This window comes from Drosophila simulans, unplaced genomic scaffold (assembly GCF_016746395.2).
Source record: "Drosophila simulans strain w501 unplaced genomic scaffold, Prin_Dsim_3.1 Segkk87_quiver_pilon, whole genome shotgun sequence".
Lineage (NCBI taxonomy): Eukaryota > Metazoa > Arthropoda > Insecta > Diptera > Drosophilidae > Drosophila > Drosophila simulans.
Genome location: NW_025416883.1, coordinates 280,787 through 303,519, shown reverse-complemented (window position 1 = coordinate 303,519; position 22,733 = coordinate 280,787). Strand labels below are relative to the sequence as shown.

General features: G+C 41.2%; 1 protein-coding gene across 2 annotated transcripts in view; it reads left to right on the top strand.

Moving 5' to 3' along the window:
* LOC27206972 (dnaJ homolog subfamily C member 16) overlaps positions 1 to 22,733 on the top strand; it is a 156,976-nt gene that overhangs the window by 15,305 nt on the left and 118,938 nt on the right. For both annotated transcript variants that reach the window (XM_039298322.2, XM_039298321.2), the window contains exon 2: positions 14,017 to 14,200. In XM_039298322.2, the coding sequence (XP_039154256.1) occupies positions 14,031 to 14,200 (170 nt within the window). In that variant the 5' untranslated portion in view covers positions 14,017 to 14,030. The remainder of the gene's footprint in view (positions 1 to 14,016; positions 14,201 to 22,733) is intronic.

The following is a 22,733-nucleotide window of genomic DNA, read 5'->3' as shown; positions in this document are numbered from 1 at the left end:
ATGGTTTAGGGTGGCACTCCAACAGAACACGGGTGGTTTGCGTCGCAAATTCTACCAAGCACATTCATGAGGTCAGCCGCCATACTCTCTGCATCCCCATTTGGGATTATCAGGAAATCGATTTGGTACGCCAGCATGTCCTCATCGATCTTCGTGTTGTTCTATGCTTGTCCGGCTGTTCTTGCCCTCCGGAGAGAGACTGAAGGAAATCAGAGCGTGGTCACTCAGCGTTACGACGTCATGGATCATCCAGTTATTGTTAGCCGTTACCCTGATAAGGGTAACGTCAATAAATAACATACCCCTGTCGTTGTTAAACGTCGGCTTCCTTTCGTAGTTTAGCAGTATCAGGTCCAGTATTCCTATAGCGTCTATCACTTCTCAGCCTCTGAGGTTGGATACAGTACTGCCCCATTCCACTGCCCAGGCATTAAAATCACCGGCAATGATCATCGGTCTTTGCCCTCTCGCATGATCCACAAGTGCCTCTAGAAATTCCTCGAACTGGTCGGGGGTGTCGCTAGGCGGAGCATAGCAGCTATACATATGTATGTGTGTGTGTTAATTCCCCGCATAGGTGAACGTGGAGAGAGCTGCAACACTTGATAGCTGCTATACCTGACTCGTCTAGGATCATGGAGGATTGTCCCCTTCAAGTGACGTAAAGTTCGCTCAGGAGCATGATGTCTACATTGTGCTCCAACGCAGTCTGAGTTAGGAGGCTCTGAGCTGCATCGCATTGATTAACATTGAGCTGTAGAAATTTCAAACATGTAGTTTTGCCATTTACCTGCAACAAATGGTCATTTAACTTTCCTAAGTAACGCGTAAAACTATGGCACAATTCCACCGTGTGGTTTTGAAAGTTTGCCGCACGCACCGGCCAACACAACTCCGTACATAAAAAAATTTCGCGCAGCGTTCACATAAGACTGCCAAAGTGGTGGAGCTGGCAATGAGGATGTGGATGATCGTCAGGTGTGTCGTGGCGACATTGTGCATCATTGCAACGTTCCATTTGGCTTTCAGCATATTCAGATACCTATTCAATATTTATTTTTATTTATTTATTATGATAGATAGAATAGTTTACAAAACTAGACTAACTTAGGTAGTATAGCATTGGCTACGGGGCTTACAGCTATATTTATTTACAATGTTATTATTTCTTAATTTAGTTAATATCTAATTTGCTAACTAATTGCTGGCTTGTTATGTACAATTTCCTGTTTTGTTTTTAGATTTTGTGGTATAATTTGGTTTTTTTGAGGAAAAGTATGAGTTTTTGTATGTTATCTGGATTGGGTTTCCTAAGAAGGTCTAGAGGGTTGGTGTTGTTAAATATGTCTTGTTTGGCTTGTAGGAGGGATGGGCATCAGTTTAATATGTGGCTTATTGGAATATCACCTTGGCAAAACGGACAAGTTGGTATTGAATTGGGATTTAGGTAGTGTTGGTGGGTTATGTTTGTGTGTCCTAGTCGAAGTCGTATTATTTTCTATTTGTTCGAGTCTGGTCCAATTTGGGTGGGATTGTTTAAGGTAATCGCATGTGTGTGAGGTGTTCGTGTTAATAGATTGGTACCATGGACTGCAGTTTATTATGTTTTCTTTATTTTTCGTCGCAAGGTCGGCTTTAAGCTGTTTTTTTATATCTGTGGTATTTATATTTGGGGTGAGGATAAGTGGCATACTGCTTGCTGATTTTGCAGCTTGATCGGCTAGTTCATTTCCTTTTATTCCTGAATGGCCAGGAAACCACATTATTTTAATTTTAGGTGCGTGTTGCGTTATTAGCGATCGTATTCAGCTGGGGTAAAAGTTGATATTATTTGTGTTTTGGATTGAATCTATTGCTGATAGGGAGTCGGAACAGATAATAAATTTGCCTCTTTGGTTTTTAATAAGTTCTATTGCTTCTAGGATGGCGATTGTTTCGGAGGTGAGGACGAATGAATATGGATGCAGTATGCCGTATTTCAAGATATATGTTTCCGTTGTAATGGCGAATGTTATAGTGTAATTAATGTTTGAACCGTCAGTGAATATGAAATTGTGTGCTTTGAGGTTATTCTCTGTGTGTTCGTATATTTTTCTGTATAGATTTGGAGATGTTTGTTCTTTCTTATGGATTCTGAGTGATGTGTCTATTAGATTGGGGAGGGTCCATGATGGCCTGTATTTATGGAGTTTTACTGGTTTGTAGGGTAGATTAAGTTCTAGGCTAAGCTTGATTGTTCGGTCTATTATTGGTGTTTTTTTCTTTTTAGTTTTTTTATGCTTAACGAACTTATGTATTGGTGTGTTTTTGGAGAAGACTAGGTTTTGGGATAGTTTGGGTATTTAAAGGTCTCGTTTTATTTCTAAAGAGGGAGTATTTGATTCGTAAAGTAAGTTATTTATTGGGGTAGAACGATAGGCTCAGAGAGCTAGACGGATTGCGGAGTTAAATTGTGTTTTTATTTTGTTTAAAATGCTTTTGGGAGCAAAACAAACCATACTCTAGCTTGGCATAACCGTTGCCTTTGCGACATTGAGTAGTGTATGCGTGTTGCAATTAAATTTAAGACTAGATAGGCATTTTATTTTATTTAGCTTATTAAGTAGTTTGGGTAGAAGTATGTTTATGTGTGTGTTCCATTTGTATTTGTTGTTTGTCTAAGCTGAAGTTTGTATTCGTGTTTTTGTTGAAATTTATTATAAGGAAGAAGTCGTCGGCGTATGCATTAAATTTTATTTCTTTATATAGATATGATTTTGGATAATTTATTGAATGCTATGAGGAATAGTATCACGGATATGGGTGAACCTTGTGGGATTCCGTTGAAAAAGGGTAATGGGTTTGATGTATGCGGACCGACGCGGACAGCTATTGTTCTGTTACTCATGAAGTTTTTAATGTACTTTATTATTTTGGGGCCCGTTTTCCATTCCTGCAATTGCTGGATTATGGAGTGCACACCTACTCGATCGAAGGCTCTTGAAAAATCAAGAGTGACGAGGGAGGTGTGCATTTTTGACTTCGTTATGAGATTGTCTACATAGAGTAGACAGTCCGAAGTCGTTTTGCCTTTTTTAAATTCGAATTGGTTGTCATTAATTAAATTGTAATATGTCGCTAGCCACCAGAGTGTTTTCGCTATTTTTTTATCTAGTGCTTTTGCTATACAGCAGTTGAGAGAGATGGGTCGGCTGAGCTACGTTCGAGATAATTTATGTTTTCTTCTAGTGTTTGGGCTATTGGAGAGGGGGTATAGTGATGTAGGTTATTTCTATATTTATTGTTTCGGAACTCCTCTGAAAAGTTCCAGTCGCCGGAGGGGTCAGAAAAGTGTTGTGCGAATATGTTAGCAATTTCGTTGCTAGCCAATGTAGTCTCATTGTTTTCTGGGCTTGTGATGTCATGAATTTGTTTTACTGGGTTAAGTCCGCAGAAGCGTCTTATATTGGCCCATATTTTGGATGAGGGAGTAGTGGGTTGGATGGTTGAGGTGAAAGAGCTGGAAGCTTCTTCCTCTTTTTTAGTTCGAATCTAAATTTTGCGATTTTGCGTATAGAATATAGATTCGAACTAAAAAAGAGGAAAAAAGAAGCTTCCTTCTCTTTCACCTTAACCATCCAACAAAACAAATTCATGCCATCACAAACCCAGAAAACAATGAGACTACAGACTATAGAGTCTAAAATGTTTTCTACATTAATTGTGCGGTTTAATTTTTTCCAAGAAAGTTGTTTTTGTTTTCGTAATTGGTCGAGATGTTTATTCCACCATGGAACCCTGTATGGATGTGTGTTAGGTGAGGTTTGTGGGATGGAGAGGTTTGCGCTATAAAGAATAATTCCATTGATTAGAGAGGCTTCTTTGTTTACGTTTTGGGAGGTGGGGTATTTCTTGTTGGTTTGGTGGGTAAGGGCGTTGAACTGTTCCCAGTTGGCTTTTTTAGGTTTAAAAAAGGGTCTGTTGAATTTTGTGGATTGGTTGTTGGGAATAGTGTTGTGATAATAGGGAAATCGCTACCATGAAGATCGTTTAGTATTTTCCACTTGGCGTGGGGGGCTAGGATTGGAGAGCAGTGTGTGAGGTCTATGTGTGTGTATGTATAGTGTTGAAAAGTGTGTGGGAGATTTGTCGTTTAACAGAATAAGGTGCTTGTTGTCAATGAATCTTTGAGTTATTATTTGTTGTTGGGGAGCCCCAGGATGGGTGCCATCCATTAAAATCTCCCGTAATTAGAGAGGGTGTTTGTTTTATATTAAATGTGTTTTGGAGTGTCTGGTTAGTAATGTGGATTGTGTATTGGATTGACTTGTGTACTAGCAGTGCTACGCCCCCAAATCTGTTGGTGGCAATATTTGTTAATAGTTTGCAGTTTGTTGGGGTTGGAATGTTATTTTTTTTTTTTTTCTTCGCACGGGTCCCACGGCCACACCTCCCGCCCAACCGACCGAGGGGCGCTGCCGTGTATCGTACGGCTCGATTCGCGAGAAGATATAGACGCGATATAAAAAATAGAATAGGAACGAGGAAATTATTAACTATGTTAAATATTAGTGTTAGTAGGATCTAATTATGTAATAGAAAAGATAAAATGGATTGCTTTAATAGCGGCAGAGAGTCAAGATTACAGATAATAGGATAAAGTCTATTATAGTCAGAACATAAAACTCTGTAAGGGTCATGCAACTCATAATTAGATCTACAATGATTTAAGATAAGGGGTATATAGTTTCTAGTGACTCTACTTGGAACCGAGAAGTTAAGCCGACTAATCAAGTCGGGACTCTCAACATCCCCACGAATAAGCTTACAAATAAAGACTGTTCCAAGCATAGTTCTACGGTTAGCTAGGGATGGTAAATTAATTAAAAGTAGTCTACTGGAATAAGGAGGTAATATATGGTTTGCATCCCAATTTAGGCGCCGCAAGGCAAAAAGTAAGAAGTTTTTTTGGATCGATTCAATGCGGTCCGAGTGGACTGCGTATTGTGGACTCCAAACAGGTGATCCGTACTCGAGAATCGGACGGACTAACGAAATAAATAAGGTTTTAGTCAAGTAAGGGTCATCAAATTCCTTGGACCACCTTTTTATAAAACCAAGCACACCCCTGGCCTTATTGACAATAGATGAAATATGATCAGAAAATTTTAGTTTTGGGTCCAGAAGAACACCAAGATCATCAACTCGTGTTATTCTGTCCAGAGAGCACCCACTTAGAGTGTAAGTCGTGCGTATTGGGTTGGCACGACAAAAGGTCATAACTTTACACTTGGAGCTATTTAAGTCTAACATGTTATCACGGCACCATATTTGAAATCGGTCTAGATCGGATTGTAAGTCCAAATGGCAAGAAGTGTCCTTGTACTGGAGGCATAATTTAACATCGTCTGCGTACATAAGTACACGCGAATGTTTTATTATTAAGGGGAGGTCGTTAATGAATAAGGTAAAAAGAAGCGGACCAAGATGGCTCCCTTGTGGGACACCGGATGTGACTCGGAGAATAAAAGATAACGAATTTTTAAAGAGGACTTGTTGTGTCCTGCCATTCAGATAGCTTGAAATCCAATTTAGAAGATCAACAGGGAAACCTATAAGGTCAAGTTTTTTTATTAGAAGGTAATGATTAACAGAGTCAAATGCTTTACTGAAGTCAGTGTAGATGACATCTGTTTGAAGATTATTTTTGAAACCCTGTATTACGAAAGAAGTTAGCTCCAAGAGGTTAGTGGTTGTAGATCTGCGTTTCATAAAACCGTGTTGACACGGTGATATGATTGATCTACAAAGGTGCTGCAAATGAGGAGTGATAACATTTTCGAAAAGTTTTGGGATAGCCGACAATTTAGAGATTCCTCTGTAATTGCTTGCATCCAGTTTGCTACCTTTTTTATGAAGAGGAATCACAAAGGACTCCTTCCATATATGAGGGAATTGTGAAGATTCCAAAGATAAGGTAAACAGTTTCAGTAGAGGCTTGCACAAGGCTTCCGCACAGAATCTGAGCACACAGCCAGGGATTCCATCGGGACCTGGCGAATAGACCGGTTTAACACGCTGAAGATCGTTAAGCAGTGAGCTTTCGTTTATAGTGGGGCAAAATATTAGGTTCGACTTAGATACAGCATAAGAGTATGGCTGTTCGGAATGAGGTAAAGTTGAATATGTTGTTTGAAAAAACTTGGCGAATAGATCGGCTATTGCCTGATCCGATGTAACCGTAGTGTTTTCAAAAAATAGCGAGGAAGGGTAAGAACTTGTTTTTCGCTTAGTGCTAACGAAATTATAAAACTGTTTCGGATCCTGTGCAAACTGGAACTTACAACGGTTTAAATAATTTTTGTAGCACTGAGCATTAAGCACGGTAAAGTTTAACCGAGCACTTAAATATTTACAAAGGATGGACTGAGAACCGGTATTTTTAAATTTCGTATAGAGTCTGGACTTTACATTTCTTAGGTGTGTCAACTCTTTATTAAACCAAGGAGGTTTAGAGATTGACGGATAGTGCATCGGAACACAAGAGTAAAAAAATGATTTAATTGCGGTATAAAACATATTTATCGCATCCGCCATTATGTTGCAGGAGTAAAGATCGGACCAATTAAAGCCAGCTATAAAATTGTTTAGCCTCCGAAAATTTGCCTTGCGAAAACAGGGAATTCGATTTGTTGACTTCTCTGAATTTACTTTTAATACCGTACCTAAGTCGACTTCCACCTCGAAAGTAGGATGATATTGATCTTCAGGTTGAGTAAGAGGTACTACCCTGGACAGAAACACACTTTCAGGACTTGTTACAAAACATAGATCCAAAAGTCGACCAAGAGAATTTGGAATATAATTAACTTGCGACAGGGATAAGTCGAGCAAGCCGTCAATAAAGTCATGTTGTGCTAAGGGGAGAAGGATATTCGATTGTTCTTCTGGGGACCACATTGTGCCAGGTATATTAAAATCACCTAGAACTACCAATTGGTCCCTGTCAGAAAGTTTATTCAAGATGGACTGGATAGCGGACAGATGATTCTGATATTCTGGGAATTCAGAAGATGGCGGAATATAGGAGCACGTAATATAAACTGATCTGTCGGAAAAAGACAGCTTTACACATACGAATTCCGAGTTACGGGAATCGTCCAAAAGTAACTCCTCCGACGCGAGGGTAGATCTAACCGCAATTAAGACTCCACCTCCCCGTCTGGAGGGACGGTCAAACCTATATATAGTGTACATACCTGGGAAGACTTCGGAGTTAAGTATCTCCGGCTTTAACCAAGTCTCTGTGAGCACTATAATATGGGATGCAAATGAAAGACTATCACAATACAATTTAGTTAATTTGCTACGCAAGCCTCTAACATTTTGATAGGAGATAGTAAGTTTTGTAGTTAGTTTTTTGAAGAGGAAGAAGATGAAGAGGCGGATGGTGCAGTGGTCTGGGCACGTGAGGGAAGTTTAATTCCCACGGGCACCTTTTTCTTATTTTTGATCTTAGCTTCAAACTCTTTTACAACCATACTATCCGGCCAAAAATCACCCGAACATATGGTCGAAAAGAGCTCGTTTGGGACAGTTATCTTGAAAGATGATATGTCCCTAGCGTAAGAGAAGTTAAATTTTTCCACTTTTATATTATAGGCTTTTGTTTTGTCTTGTATATAAGACAATACATCAGATGATGTTTGATCAGGGGAAAGCCGAGAAACGAAAATTTGTTTCTTTAGTGGAACCACCGCGAGGGGTTTTGGCGCTGCAGATTGTATTTCAGAAGCGCCAACTTGTGCCGGTAGTCCGGACTCAATGTTCCCTTGTGGTGGTAAACTAATCGAGACAGGTGGAATCACTGGTTGAGAAACCAATGCGGACAATTCGGAATTTTTAGCAATCATAGGGTGGGGTCCATCCACAGCTGATTGATCGGATTGCTCCGAATCTTTTTTTGCTGCCGATCTTAGCAGCATATGTGGATTTGCTGCGATTGACAGCTGATCAGTTGTGGAGTCCTGTTGATCATTTGCCCGTGGTTGCGGGGCCTTAGGCAGCCTACCACCAGCGGCTTTTTTGCGCTTTGGAGATTCATCTAATAGCTTAAGGCCATTAAACTGTGAATTAAGCGCGGAAAGAAGATCATCGGCTCGACGAAAACTATCTCTAGCTACGCCAAAACTGTTGATCAGTTCTTTCAAGCCACCTTTAGTTTGGCGCATAAACGATTTCATCTCGTTCGCAACCACAAGGCAAGCATCACAACAGTAATTTAGATTTTTACCCTTTGCTAGGTCATCACTTGTACGGCCATTAAAACCAGCGCACTTAGTATGCACCATTCTATCACATAGCCAACAAGTCATTTTTGGCTGCTCAGGTTTTATAACCTGGCAACAATTTTTATAAAAGCAGACAACATTTACGGTTTCCATATTTAACTGAAATCAGACCACTGTGCATGCACGAAAACACAAAACCAAAACTTTCAAGCCAGCTGTTAAAAGAACCGCACGAGAGCAGTCTGCACGCTGAGAAATTTAGATTTTGTGTGGGAGAGCGAAGGAGAGAGAGAGAGAGAGAGAGTGAGAGCGAAAAGTGCAGTTTATGTGCATGCAAAAAACAACACCAAACACCACTGCGACGCACAAAAAGGGAGAGTAAACAAAACAAAGAGACGAAAAATGCAAGCTACTTTGTATATTTGTTTAAACTACTGCACAAATCACAAAAGAATCACTCGCGAAGCGAACGGATCATTAAAAATTATGTTTATATATATGATAATTAAAGAAAATTTTTTAAAAACCGCGGCTGGTTTGTCAAACACAAAGTAAAAACCGGGGAGCAAAAAAAAACACGACCGTTCGCTTTGAAAGCTAATAGACGATTGATTATCAGTGTATTGTATATGGGTTTCTTGAAAGGAAAGTATGTGAGGGGAGTATTTTTTGATTAGAATAAGGAGTTGGCTGTAGTTGTTTACATATCCTTTTAAATTCCATTGGATTATAGTTAGAGGTAATGTTAACGGTTTAGTCTTAAGTTTTGTGTATGTATATGGATTCGCTGACGTTGTTGTTAGTGTGCTTGTTTTGGTTTAGATCTTTGGCCTTTATTTTGGATGCTTTGAGGTTTGTAGAAAAGTTGTTAGACTTGTCTTTCGGCAAGATTTTTATTTTTAGGTCTTCGGTGAGTTGTGGTGAGTATGGCGTAGATGGTTTTCTGGTAGGTGTGGGGTCAGTATCCATGTCTTCTAGTTTATCGTAGCTGTGGTGGTGATGGTGTTGGAGTGGTTGGTTGGATAGTAAAGTTGTTTCGGCTGGTCCAGTTGTTGGTGTCTTAGATGAAGTGTTCTGTGCTGTTGATGTGGGTGTGTAGTGCGGATTTTGATGTTGGGATTGGGTTGTATTTTAGTGAATATTCGGGACTGAGTGTTTGTTGTCATCTGGGTTGTGCCGTTTGTTAGTGTTTTGGCATGGGTGTCCCTCGGTTGGAAACCTTGGGCAGTTTTGTGGTCAACATTTTGTGTAGTTTTAATGGCTGTTAATTCCTTTTACGAACGTAGGCCATTTGCGGTCAATTGAGCTGTGTTGATGGTTAAGATCTGGATTGTTTAGGCAATTTAAGCAGTTTTTTTTTGTTTGTGCATTTTTCTCCGTCAGTAGTGTGTTTTATTTCTGAAAAATTGAAACAAGTTTCTAAACTTTTGCATATGGGTGCTGGATGACCGAAGCGGAGGCATTTTTTGCATCGAAATGGGAGTGGGATATAGTCTCGTACTCGGACTGTTTCGTAACCGATTCGTAATATTTGAGGGAGCTTATGCGACTCAAAGGTTATAATAATCAATCCAGTTTCAACTAAGGTGATGTTGTTGCTGTAAGAGTTAGAGTTGGGCATTGTCGCTTCATTATTTGTTTAACGTCAGTTCCTTTTTGTGGTTTTAACTCTTGTAGAATTGTGACATCGTCGATGTGTCTAAGGTCGTTGCAATAAATAATTTTTTTAAAGAAGTTTAATGTATTATGTTCAGTTGCTATTACTTCCACATCTGCAATTGTTGTTAGTTTTAAAATTCAATATTATTTTTGGTATATATGAGGTTTTTAAAATTTAAAGTTCTTTGTTATACCCGTTAATCGTAGAGTTAAATGCCCACAAACCGCACAAAACTGTAATGCCCACACTTTTAAAAAATGTATTGATATTTTTTTATCATTTTTATTAGTCTTGTAAATTTCTATCGATTATTTTTTTCGCACGGGTCACACGGCCACACCTCCCGCCCAACCGACCCAGGGTCGCTGCCGTGTATCGTACGGCTCGATTCGCGAGAAGATAGACGCGCTATAGAAAAGAGAACAGAGACGAGGAAATGAACATAAAGTAATAAATAATGTACGGAAATAACATAACTCTAATAAATATTAGTGTTAGTAGGATCTAATTATGTACGAAAAAAGTTAAAATTGATTGCTTTAAGAGCGGCAGAGAGTCAAGGTTACAGATAATAGGATAAAGTCTATTATTGTCAGAACATATTACTCTGTAAGGGTCATGCAACTCATAGTTAGATCTACAATGATTTTAAAAAAAAGGGGTATTTAGTTTCTAGTGAATCTACTTAGAACCGAGGAGTTAAGCCGACTAATAAAGTCGGGACTCTCAACATCCCCACGAATAAGCTTACAAATAAAGACTATACCAAGCATAGTTCTACGGTTAGCTAGGGAAGGTAAATTAATTAAAAGTAGTCTACTGGAATAAGGAGGTAATATACGGTTTGCATCCCAATTTAGGCGCCGCAAGGCAAAAAGTAAAAACTTTTTTTGGACCGATTCAACACGGTCCGAGTGGACTACGTATTGTGGACTCCACAGGTGATCCATACTCAAGAATCGGACGGACTAACGAAATAAATAAGGTTTTAGTCATGTAAGGATCATAAAATTCCTTAGACCACCTTTCTATAAAACCAAGTACACCACTGGCCTTACTGACAATAATCGAAATATGGTCAGAAAATTTTAGTTTAGGGTTCAGAAGAACACCAAGATCATCAAGATTATTCTGTCCCACTTAGAGTGTAAGTCGTGCGTATTGGGTTGACACGACAAAAGGTCATAACTTTACACTTGGAGCCATTTATGTTTAATACGTTATCACGACACCATATTTAAAAGCTTTCTAGATCGGATTGTAAGTCCAAGTGGCGCGAAATGTCCTTGTGCTGGAGGCATAATTTAACATCGTCTGCATACATATGTACACGCGAATGTTTTATTGCTAAGGGAAGGTCGTTAATGAATCAGGTAAAAATAAGCGGACCAAGGTGGCTCCCTTGTGGGACACCGGATGTGACTCGGAGAATACAAGAAAGAGAATTTTTAAAGAGGACTTTTTGCGTCCTGCCATTCAGATAGCGTGCTACCGAAATTATAAAACTGTTTCGGATCCTGTGCAAACTGGAACTTACAACGGTTTAAATAATTTTTGTAGCACTGAGCATTAAGCACGGTAAAGTTTAACCAAGCGCTTAAATATTTACAAAGGATGGACTGAGATCCGGTATTTTAAAATTTTATATAGAGTCTGGACTTTACATTTCTTAGGTGTGTCAATTCTTTATTAAACCAAGGAGGTTTAGAGATTGACGGATAGTACATCGGGACACAAGAGTCAAAAAATGATCTAATTGTGGTAAAAAACATATTAATCGCATCCGCCATTATGTTGCAGGAGTAAAGATCGGACCAATTAAAGCCAGCTATAAAATTGTTTAGCCTCCGAAAATTTGCCTTGCGAAAACAGTGAATTCGCTTTGTTGACTTCACTGAATTTACTTTTAATACCGTACCTATGTCTATTGCCACCTCGAAAGTAGGATGATATGGATCTTCAGGTTGAGTAAGAGGTGCTACCCTGGACAGAAACACACTTTCTGGAATTGTTACAAGACATAGATCCAACAGTCGACCAAGAGAGTTTCGAATATAATTAACTTGCGACAACGATAAGTCGAGCAAGTCGTCAATAAATTCATGTTGTGCTAAAGGGAGAAGGATATTCGAATTTTCTTCTGGGGAATTCTCTGTCAGGTATATTAAAATCACCTAGAACTACCAATTGGTAACTGTCAGACAGTTTATTTAAGATGGATTGGATAGCGGACAGATGATTCTGATATTCTGAGAATTCAGAAGACGGTGGAATATACGAGCACGTAATGTAAACTGATCTGTCGGAAAATGACAGCTTTACGCATAAGAAATCAGAGTTACGGGACTCGTCAAAAAGTAACTCATTCCGAAGCGAGGGTAGATCTAACCGCAATTAAGACTCCACCTCCCCACCTCTGGAGGGACGGTCATACCTACATATATATAGCGTACATACCTGGGAAGACTTCGGAGTTAAGTATCTCTTCAGAGGAACCACCGCGAGGGGTTTTGGCCCTGCAAATTGTATTTCTGAAGTGCCAACTTGTGCCGGTAGTCCAGACTCAATGTTCCCTTGTGGTGGTAAACTAATTAGGACAGGTAGAATCACTGGTTGAGAGACCAGTGCAGACAAATCGGAATCTTCAGCAATCACAGGGCTCCCTCCACAGCGGATTGATCGGATTGCTCCGAATCTTTTTTAGCTGCCGATCTTAACAACATATGCGGATTTGTTGCGACTAACAGCTGATCTGTTGTGGAGTCCTGTTGATCATTTGCCCGTGGTTGCGTGGCCTTATGCAGCCTACCACCAGCGGCTTTTTTGCGCTTTTGAGATTCATCTAATAGCTCAGGGCCATTAAACTGTGAATTAAGCGCGGAAAGAAGATCATCGGCTCGACGAAAACTATCTCTAGCTACGCCAAAACTGTTGATCAGTTCTTTCAAGCCACCTTTAGTTTGGCGCATAAACGATTTCATCTCGTTTACAACTACAAGGCAAGCATCACAACAGTAATTTAGATTTTTACCCTTTGCTAGGTCATCACTCGTTCGGTCATTAAAACCAGCGCACTTAGTGTGCACCATTCTATCACATAGCCAATAAATCATTTTTGACTGCTCCGGTTTTATAACCTGGCAGCAATTTTTATAAAAGCAGACAACATAGATGTCCATATTTGTCTAAAATCAGACCACTGTGCACGAAAACACACGATCAAAAACTTTCAAGCGAGCTGTTAAAAGAACCGCACTAGAGCAGTCTGCTCAGAAATTTTAGATTTTGTGTGGGGGAGCGAAAGAGAGTGAGAGCGGGGGAATAAGTGCACAGTGCAGTTTATGTGCATGCAAAAAAACAACACCAAACAGCACTACGAACAACGCACAAAAGGGAGAGTAAACAAAAGACTTTGTATATTTATTTAAACTACTGCACAAATCACAAAGAATCACTCGTGAAGCGAACGGATCTTTAATAATTATGTTTAAAATATATGATAATTAAAGAAGATTATTAAAAACCACGGCTGGTTTGACAAACTCAAAATAAAAATCGGTGCGCAAAAAAAAAAAACACGACCGTTCGCTTTGAAGTATGAAGCCTTCCGCCAAAAAACTTTTTGCCACGCCCACTCTAACGCCCTAAAGCCACCAAACCAGCCACGCCCACACTTTTGAACAATTTTGAAATGTTTTTTCATTTTATTCCCTAAAATTTATCGATATCCCAGAAAAATTATGAAATTTCGCGTTTGCATTCGCACTAGCTGAGTAACGGTTATCTGATAGGCGGGGAACTTGACTAAAGCCTCCTCTCTTGTTTTGTGTTGATTAATAATATAGAATATACGCATATGTTGACTTCCTCACATTTGTCTTTTTGCTCTCGCTATAAGACATTGTAACGAGTAGGCAATGGATATTACAAAAATTTGTCTGCTGTTAGTCATGTAAAAGTATTTTGTAATAATAAAATCATATTGGTTCATTTAAAATTAAGAGAAAAACTGACTTTCATCAAATTTAAGATTTTAAAAACTCCGATATCAATATTAATTGTTTTACTTAATGTTTGTACTTACAGTTAAAGCTTAAAAGATGATTTCATTCTTTAGAAGTAATTATATAATAACCATTCTGGTCCTGTGTACAACATCCAATATACGCTTTTGTTCTTCGTTAAATGACCCATACGCTATACTGGGAATAACAAAAATGGCAACAACATACGAAATAAGAGAAGCTTACAAGGAATTAGCTAAGAAATGGTAAGTCTGCATAGCAATGTGTGCCACAAAAGCTTAGAATGTTTAAAATTAAATGTTTTCGTATCATTATATACAGTATGAAATGTTGTAAATGTTGTATTCTAATAAACTAACTATTGGTGTGTCTTGTTCAATGAGTGATTTCAGATCGGCATGATCCTAAATATTCCACTATATATTCTTAATCAGTATCAATAGCCGAGTCGATCTGGCCATGTCCATAACTTCATATGAAGGTCTCGATCTCAGGAACTGTAAAAGCTAGAAGGTTTAGATTAAGAATACAGATTTTAGAGACAAAGAATTAAATTATGTTTTTCTGTTGTCAGCATTTTATTTCTCTTTAGAAGTGCCTCGTAAAAATGTGTGGGCTGTCAACCAAGTCGTTTTTTCGGGCTTTGATAATTTTATTAATGGTGTTAGCTTTTTATCTGTTTTAAGATTTCTGAACTTCTGACATCCTGATTTTCAAAAAAAAGTCTGTCCCCAAAAAATCTAAGCTTCGCGCAATTCTGTGGTATATTTTAATGACGGACCATTCCATGTTAGGAATTGCTTCCTATCGGTTGAGAAAATGTCGCCGGTGTAACTAGGTATGTGTGTTTCTCAGATCTCGCTTTTCTGGGCTTTGGTGCAATTGCAACAACTTCTTTTGCTAAGCTGATCATTTTAGGGAAATAATGATCGCGGAGGACTTGCTTGGCATTTTCCTGATCCGATTTGGCGCACGATTGTGTTCCGCCGTGTTAATTTCTAACTGCTCGTTAGCGAAACCTGCATACAATAGCGAAACTGTGTAGCTGGGAAATGAGCAATTGAGTCATTTTGAAAGCTTACCAGAAGCTGTGACTATCATCTGTGGTCTATTATAACACCCAGGTACTTTGGGAACTCTTGGGAGGTCACCTTTGTCCCAGTGACAGAGACTAGCACATTCTCCACCTTTTTCCTGCTGCTTAATAGAACTGCCTCAGTCTTGTGAGCCGCTATTGCTAGCCCGGCACTCTCGAGCCAGGGGATGTCAGCTCAATCGTCGTGTTACATTTATCGTGCAACTCTGCCATTATTTTGGCGACTGCTGTAATTTTCACATCGTCAGCAAAAGGGCCTGCGGATGCCCCAGATCTCATCGTACATAATGTTCCTTGGGGAACACCAGCCGAACCTCGGTATATTTTTGGGCCAGCTTTCGTATCATACCATAGGACACGATCCCTAAAGTAGCTGCCAACAACTAACCTTGGTACTCCTGGATCCCCATACAGTTCGTGGCTCCGAGGATTAGGGGCCATCTCCTGGTCTTGAAGGCGTTCCTTACGTCGATTTGCGCAGTATTCCTTTCTGACTCTTAGCCATCTATCACCAGCAAAGCGGACTGGGCAATGTTAATCACGGCCGAGAGAGCTTCTAGGGTACTTTTTCCATTTCGTTAGCCATATTGCTGATTTCCTAGGCCGTTGATCGCCTCTATTCGAGGGTACAGGATACGTTCAAACAGTTTTCCAACTATGTCCTATATGCTGGTCCCATGCCTTTCGGCAACAGGACTAGTTTCTGGCTTTGTTGGGAAGATTCCGTCCAGAAGACATTGCTGGAAGTTGACCCTGAAAATGTCAGGTCTACCCAACGCCACTGCTTTAATAACAGCTCCAGGAATACCATCTCGTCCAGGGGCTTTATTGGGCTTGATGCGCTTGGCTGGCTCGACGACTTCAGGTTCTGTGACGCACGAAAAATCGTGGGCAGGGGCTACTTCTGATGGCCGCCGTAGTGTGGTCTGCATTGGGAATAGCCAGGACCGCAGGGTCAGATGGGGTTACCGCTCTCTTCCTTAGCTTGTTGGTAACAAGCTTATAGAAGAGGCCCCAGGTATCCACGCTATCTTGCAGTTTCTTATACGACCGCGCATTGGCAGCCGCTATGCCATGCTTAAACTCTATGCGTTTCCTTCTGACAGCCTCCATGAGCTCCGCGTTGTGAGTACTGCCTCTGGCTCGTTGCGCCGTTCTCCTAGCCCTGAGGTAATCCCATCGTAGATGGTTTAGGGTGGCACTCCAACAGAACACGGGTGGTTTGCGTCGCAAATTCTACCAAGCACATTCATGAGATCAGCCGCCATACTCTCTGCATCCCCATTTGGGATTATCAGGAAATCGATTTGGTACGCCAGCATGTCCTCATCGATTTTCGTGTTGTTCTATGCTTGTCCGGCTGTTCTTGCCCTCCGGAGAGAGACTGAAGGAAATCAGAGCGTGGTCACTCAGCGTTACGACGTCATGGATCATCCAGTTATTGTTAGCCTCTAGCCCTCTGCTGATAAGGGTAACGTCAATAAATAACATACCCCTATCGTTGTTAAACGTCGGCTTCCTTTCGTAGTTCAGCAGTATCAGGTCCAGTATTCCCATAGCGTCTATCACTTCTCAGCCTCTGAGGTTGGATACAGTACTGCCCCATTCCACTGCCCAGGCATTAAAATCACCGGCAATGATCATCGGTCTTTGCCCTCTCGCATGATCCACAAGTGCCTCTAGAAACTCCTCGAACTGGTCGGGGGTGTCGCTAGGCGGAGCATAGCAGCTATACATATGTATGTGTGTGTGTTAATTCCCCGCATAGGTGAACGTGGAGAGAGCTGAAACACTTGATAGCTGCTATACCTGACTCGTCTAGGATCATGGAGGATTGTCCCCTTCCAGTGACGTAAGGTGCGCTTAGGAGCATGATGTCTGCGCTCCGCCGCAGTCTGAGCCAGGAGGCTCTGAGCTGCTGCGCAATGATTTACATTGAGCTGTATTACGCTTATATGGGAGTGCATTGTGATGGCTCTTAGCTTCTTTAAGGCTCGGTCTGTAGGTCGGGCACGCCAAGCTACCCGTCGGGTCGTTTCTGTCCATCCCGCTGCTGCAGATCAGGCATTTTGGTGCTGCAACGCATCCCATTGCCTTGTACCCACGCTCACCTCATCTAAGACAGCTGTCTGCCCTATCAGTGTCATTGCAGGTCGCTACTAGATGTCCGTAGCCCAGACACTTGTAGCATCTAGTTAGCCGAACGCCCTGTTTAGGTGGCCTGTTTTAGGACCGCTATCGCATCGTTTGCGTTCATCAGCACTGAGGCTATCTGCGTCCCATCCCGCATCCTGCGAAGGCCCCTTATATCCTCTGGCCCTGGAATTGGGCGACCATGCAGCTCTGGAGCTCCTCTGCTGTAGCGTCGGCCAGTCCGCTGCAGGATAGATCTATTTTTTGAGCTCCCGTGCGCACAGAGGCCAAATCATTAAACGCCGCTTCTAGATCGCTCTTGTACTTGGGAACGCTCTCCGGGCTTTTTCCTCTACTTCGAGCAACACCTCACCATACTGCGTTCTCTGAATTTTTCCGACGTGTCTGCCCAGTTCGCTAAGGCTCGGGTCCGATCTTAGATTCCGGAGCATCTCTGCGTACGAAGCCTCTTCTTCAAGATCAGTGCCTCAGGTTTTACGCAGGCCCTTTAGCTTGGTCCACTTTGAGCCCGTGTTAGCATTCTTAACGACAGATGGCTTGGACTCGTTTGCTCTGGATGTCGCTTTTCCTTCTCCGTTGCCACCAGTCGTGTGGTTGCTCGGCTTGTGTGCCGGAACTTTGGCGACTTGCCAGTGCGCATTGTGACGAGCCTTTTTGAAAGCCTTTTGTGCCCCAGTGTGGGTAGCACTGCTCGTCAAGCGGTGCTCGCTAGTGGCCCCTTCGTACAACTCTATCGCCCTGTTGTTAAGGGCTAAACTTAGCCTATAGTCTCTCTTGTGACGTGCCGTTGAGTCTGAAATGCGGAAAACAGGGTATTTTTCTTGCCATTCATCCTGGTGAGTATGCACTTCAGGTCCTTATTCTGGAGTGCCGTGGTCAGGTCGGAAGACCGATGAGTGAGAAGACCGAAAATGTGGTCTATCGTCTTCTGGCTGGTCTCGGTTATGAGGAGCCAAGTTCTCCACCTCTACAGCAGCAGTGCACTGTCGCTAGTCAACGGCGGCTAGATTCCGTCACCCTGAGTCAGGTTACCGACTTAGTTAGTGGGGGATGTCGAAAGCCTGGAGCTCCTCCTGCACGGGTCGTTGCTATCAGGGTGTTCCCCTCACTGCGCTATTCATCAACTCTAAAGTGGCCTATGGTTACCTATGTGGATAACCAACTTTAGAAAGGGTTCGTTTCTATTAGTAACGTCCAAACTGTGTAGGCGGGAAATAAGCAATTAAGTTATGCTGGAAGCTTGCTAGAGTGGGTAGGTCGCAATGTTTCGCATATATGACGTCGCGGTTCACGACTTCTTTGACCATTTTTAAAATGCAGCTTTTGTCGGCGAGTTTTGCTAAGAAACAATTATAAGCTTCGTTTTATCTGGAAACATGCTTTTTCTGAAATGATTTGATTTCTGAAGCAGTTTAGTGGTTGATCTGTCGTTTCGACCGTGTATGTCAGTGAATGTTTGCTGTGAATAGTCGCAGCGTCTGACTGAGGCTCATTCTGTAAGGCGTTAATATTCTGCCTGGAGAGAACATCGGTCACATTATTTTCTCTACCCCGGCTTGTAATTGTTATTATATAATTATTCTATAATTTTCGCGGTATGGTCGTCTATGAACGCTTTCCATCTTTTTATCTTCGGATTAGGATTGCGATCGGACACCGCGAGTGCCAAAGGCTGGTGGTCTGTATAAATTCTGATATCGCGAGTGCCGTACAGATAGTGCTGTAACTTGCCTAAAGCCCACACTATGGCCAACAACTCTATTTCATTCGTGGCATAGTTTGACCTGCTTTCTTTGACGGTCCTAGGGATCATTGTAATAGGTATCTTTTCTTGAGATAGAACGGTGCCGATACCGTTCGCGGAAGCATCCGTTGTCAGATCGAACGGCTTCCTGAAATCAGGGTATCTGAGAATTACATTTTCGGAAGCCAAGACATTTCTTAGCCTCTCGAATGCATCTCTCTGCAATTCACCGAAGTCAATAGGAGTTTTCTTAGACACGTGTTTGCTGACGGAGCCATTTTCTCCTTTCTGCAAGCTTGTCAAAGGCCTCGCGATTGCCGCAAAGTCTTTAACGAACATCGATAGTAACAGGCCAGGCCTAAAAATGACCTAAGCTCATACAGAATTGTCGGTTCTGGATACTCCTTTATGACTTTTACTTTTTCTTATACGCAACACTTTGTTTATAAAGTGTGTTTTTTCGTTGGACAGCTTCAGGTTGGCATCACATAGGCTTTTTAAAACCCAATCTATGTGCATAACATGGTCTTCCTCTTTTTCGGAAGAAATAGTGACGTCATCTACGTAAACGTACCACGATTTGCCAATTTGTTCTCTAGGACCAAACGGTAGTCGACAAAAATCATATTTTCCGCTGTTTACCGAGAAAGATGTCTTCTCGCGGTCATGCTCGGCCAAATATATCTGGTGATAGCCGGACTTTAAATCTAGCGTTGCAAAGTATTTGGCTTTACCTAAATTTACCAATATCATAAAAATATTCGGCATTGGGTACTTGTCAGCGATGGTTTTTTCGTTAAGTTTCCTAAAGTCTATAACCAAACGCTTATTCTTATTCCCCAGATCATCATGACCGTTTTTGTCCACAACCCATGTTGGGTTGTTGTAAGTCGACCTTGAAGTTCCAGTAATGCCTTTTTGCAAAAAGTCTGCGATTTCTCGCTTCACGAACTCAGATACACCCATGGGATACGGTAACAGTTTGGAATATACCGGCTTATCATCGCTTGTTCAAATTGTGGCAACGACAGAAGTTTTAAATGGCAGTACCTCTTTAGAGGCCGTAAATGCCTTAGATCTGTTCGTGATCATGTTTTGAAATTCAATTTTTACAGATTCTAGTATGGCAATGTCATTTACGTTAGTGATATTTTCATTGTCGCAAATATGATGCTGCAGCTTTTCGGAAACAGAACAGTAATCTACTGTACATGCTTCTTCGTCCAGTCTCGTCCCTACTTGAGCTAGAAGGTCAAATCCAATTAATTCATCGAAATGGTGTCTAAGAGAAGGAACGCAGCTGTATTCCCAAAAATGTTCATTAAACAGTTCTGGTAAGCCCTGTTGGAACCATGAATGAAACTAACTGTGAAAGGGGAATTGACCGGCACCACATTTTTTAGCTCCTTTATGAGGTTGATGTAGTTTTTCGCCGCCCCTGTGTCGATTAGAATTTTTAGTTGTCTCCCCTATAACTGGCGTTCAATGAACGGCACACGGATACGCTCCCCAAAAAATCGATCTGATCATTATCGTCAGTCTCCTCATCTATTTCGGTAACTGCCTTTGCGGCGGCGATTTCATATTCTCTGTAATTTTTATCGTCAGCCTGTTGCACGGTATTTTGCACTCTCTGACGCCTTTGACCTGTCATACGTGTGGAACCTGGCCTTTTATGGCCTCGAAAACTCTAGCTTCTGGTATTTGCGGGTTGACCGCTTCCGAACCCGGTCGGCTGTCTAATCTGTGCCATAGTAGAGCCTTGCGTTTGCTTGTGGGCGAATTATCCTGTAAGAGCCTATTTCGTTTTTTATAGAAGTGCGGGTTTTTCCCCTGGCCATCTTCAACCATGCTATTTTTTCAAAGTGGGAGCGGCTTCGATTTATTCGCCTTATCTCTCAAAGCCCTAGCATACGTGGCGCAAAGGTAGTGCGTTATATGATTGCTTTGGATTCCCTAGCTAAAGGTAAAGCTGAGGGCAAATCCTTGGTTTGAGCCGGTAGGAATATTGCTCCCAAAACTTTCCTGAGACCTGCAATGAACGCATGGAGGGCATCTTTCTAACCTCAGTATTGAATAGAATAGCACTGTCCGGTTCGTGTGTCATAACGATCTTATTTGTAATAATGTTAACCGGTTTTCTACGTCGTCGTAATACTGCATCAGGCTAAGTTCCCTTGCATGACCGTCTCAAATCCCTGCCGAAGGACACGCAGCGACGTTTAGTCCACGTAGGTGCAGTCAAATCGAGAAACTAGTAGCCCCTTGCCGATCCTTGATTTTATTTCTGATAATAGAGACTTCTTGTTAATGTGCCGCGCTGCCATGATGGCTTGAAGATTTATATGCGTCTACGGCTGACTGTCGCCACTAATTTTCTAATTTACGCAACAGAAAATAAGCAAAAGATGTGCAATATATTTTACATGTTTGGTAACTTAACTAGCCTGTGAGATTAATATTGTTGTTGTTGGTCTGAAGAAGTTGGGCGCCGAATATGTTATTCTGTCCCGCGTCGATGTAGGAGGCGTGTGAGGTTGGAGTGTAGTCCAGCGGGGTTAGCTGCTTTACTTGGATGTCCCACTGCAGAAGTCCAAGTAAGGCAATTGGTTGTTGTAGAGTTTACTTCTTCTCTAATCACCGGCCTTGTGGGTCGGAAATTATATCAATTACATCCGGCTAAAGCCGGAGCAATGTTTATTGGTCAAGCTTAAGCTTTCGTATCTTAGACAGAACTGAAGTACAAAATATATTGAAGCATACCCTAGCACCAATGCATCACGCCATAAAATCGTGGTCGGCACGCCTACTCATCATTTCATGTATTGCAATTCTACACACTGGATAGCGCAGGGTGCTGAACCCATTTTGGGAGCGTCAGCATTGTTTGTGTGAATCTACTGAGTTGCTAGGGTATTCTTTATAAAACTACTTAATTGCCGAATCCGATATATCGAGTGTACTTTTAAGCTGTTAACTTACATGCAGTCGTCTGATTTCGATATGCTGGGTAGACCGGGAGCTAAAATGGCTCATGTTTATTTCCTCTCTCTCAATCCGACTATAACTGAACTTTTGGTGGACTGTAGTGAATAAAATCCACGAAGTTTTTGTACATCTTGGACAAAATGTATGAATTTTATTGGTTCGAATATATGACGTAACATTCTTTGATAATTGTATAACTTGCAAACTGAACGAGCCTCCATCAGGGAAGTTACTAATTTATATATATGGACATTACCGGTAAACTGAGTGGCAAAAAATACGAAAAAGAATATATCATAGTTCAAGTAGGCGTGCTTATTTACGCCACACCATTAATATTAATTGCTAAAGCTGTATAGACGCGGTAAAGTCAGCAATATTAATATTTGGTGTTCCTGCTTGAATCATTGCAGATCAGGCTAGATCTTTCACTGGATCAAATTTCAGCGATTTCCGTTATATGCAAAAAATAGAGTTCGATTTAATAAACGGGTTATAAGTTTGTTAATGCGTATGCTAACTGCTTTTGAAAGTAGTCACAGACGCTTTACGCGAAGTACAAATAGCTGTTAATTGTAGAATTGTTAATTGGAAAGGAATTAAGGCCTCTTAATATGTTACCTATAGTTGAAAAAAATAATATAGTTGATATTATTATTATTATTATTAAGTGGGTTTCTATGTGTACTGCGACTGAGTAGGATCTATTGTACTAGCCCTTCATGACTCAAAGATCTCCCTGAAGTCCAATGCATTGTATAAAAGCCAGAATTTTTTGGGGTTCCGGGCTGCAATT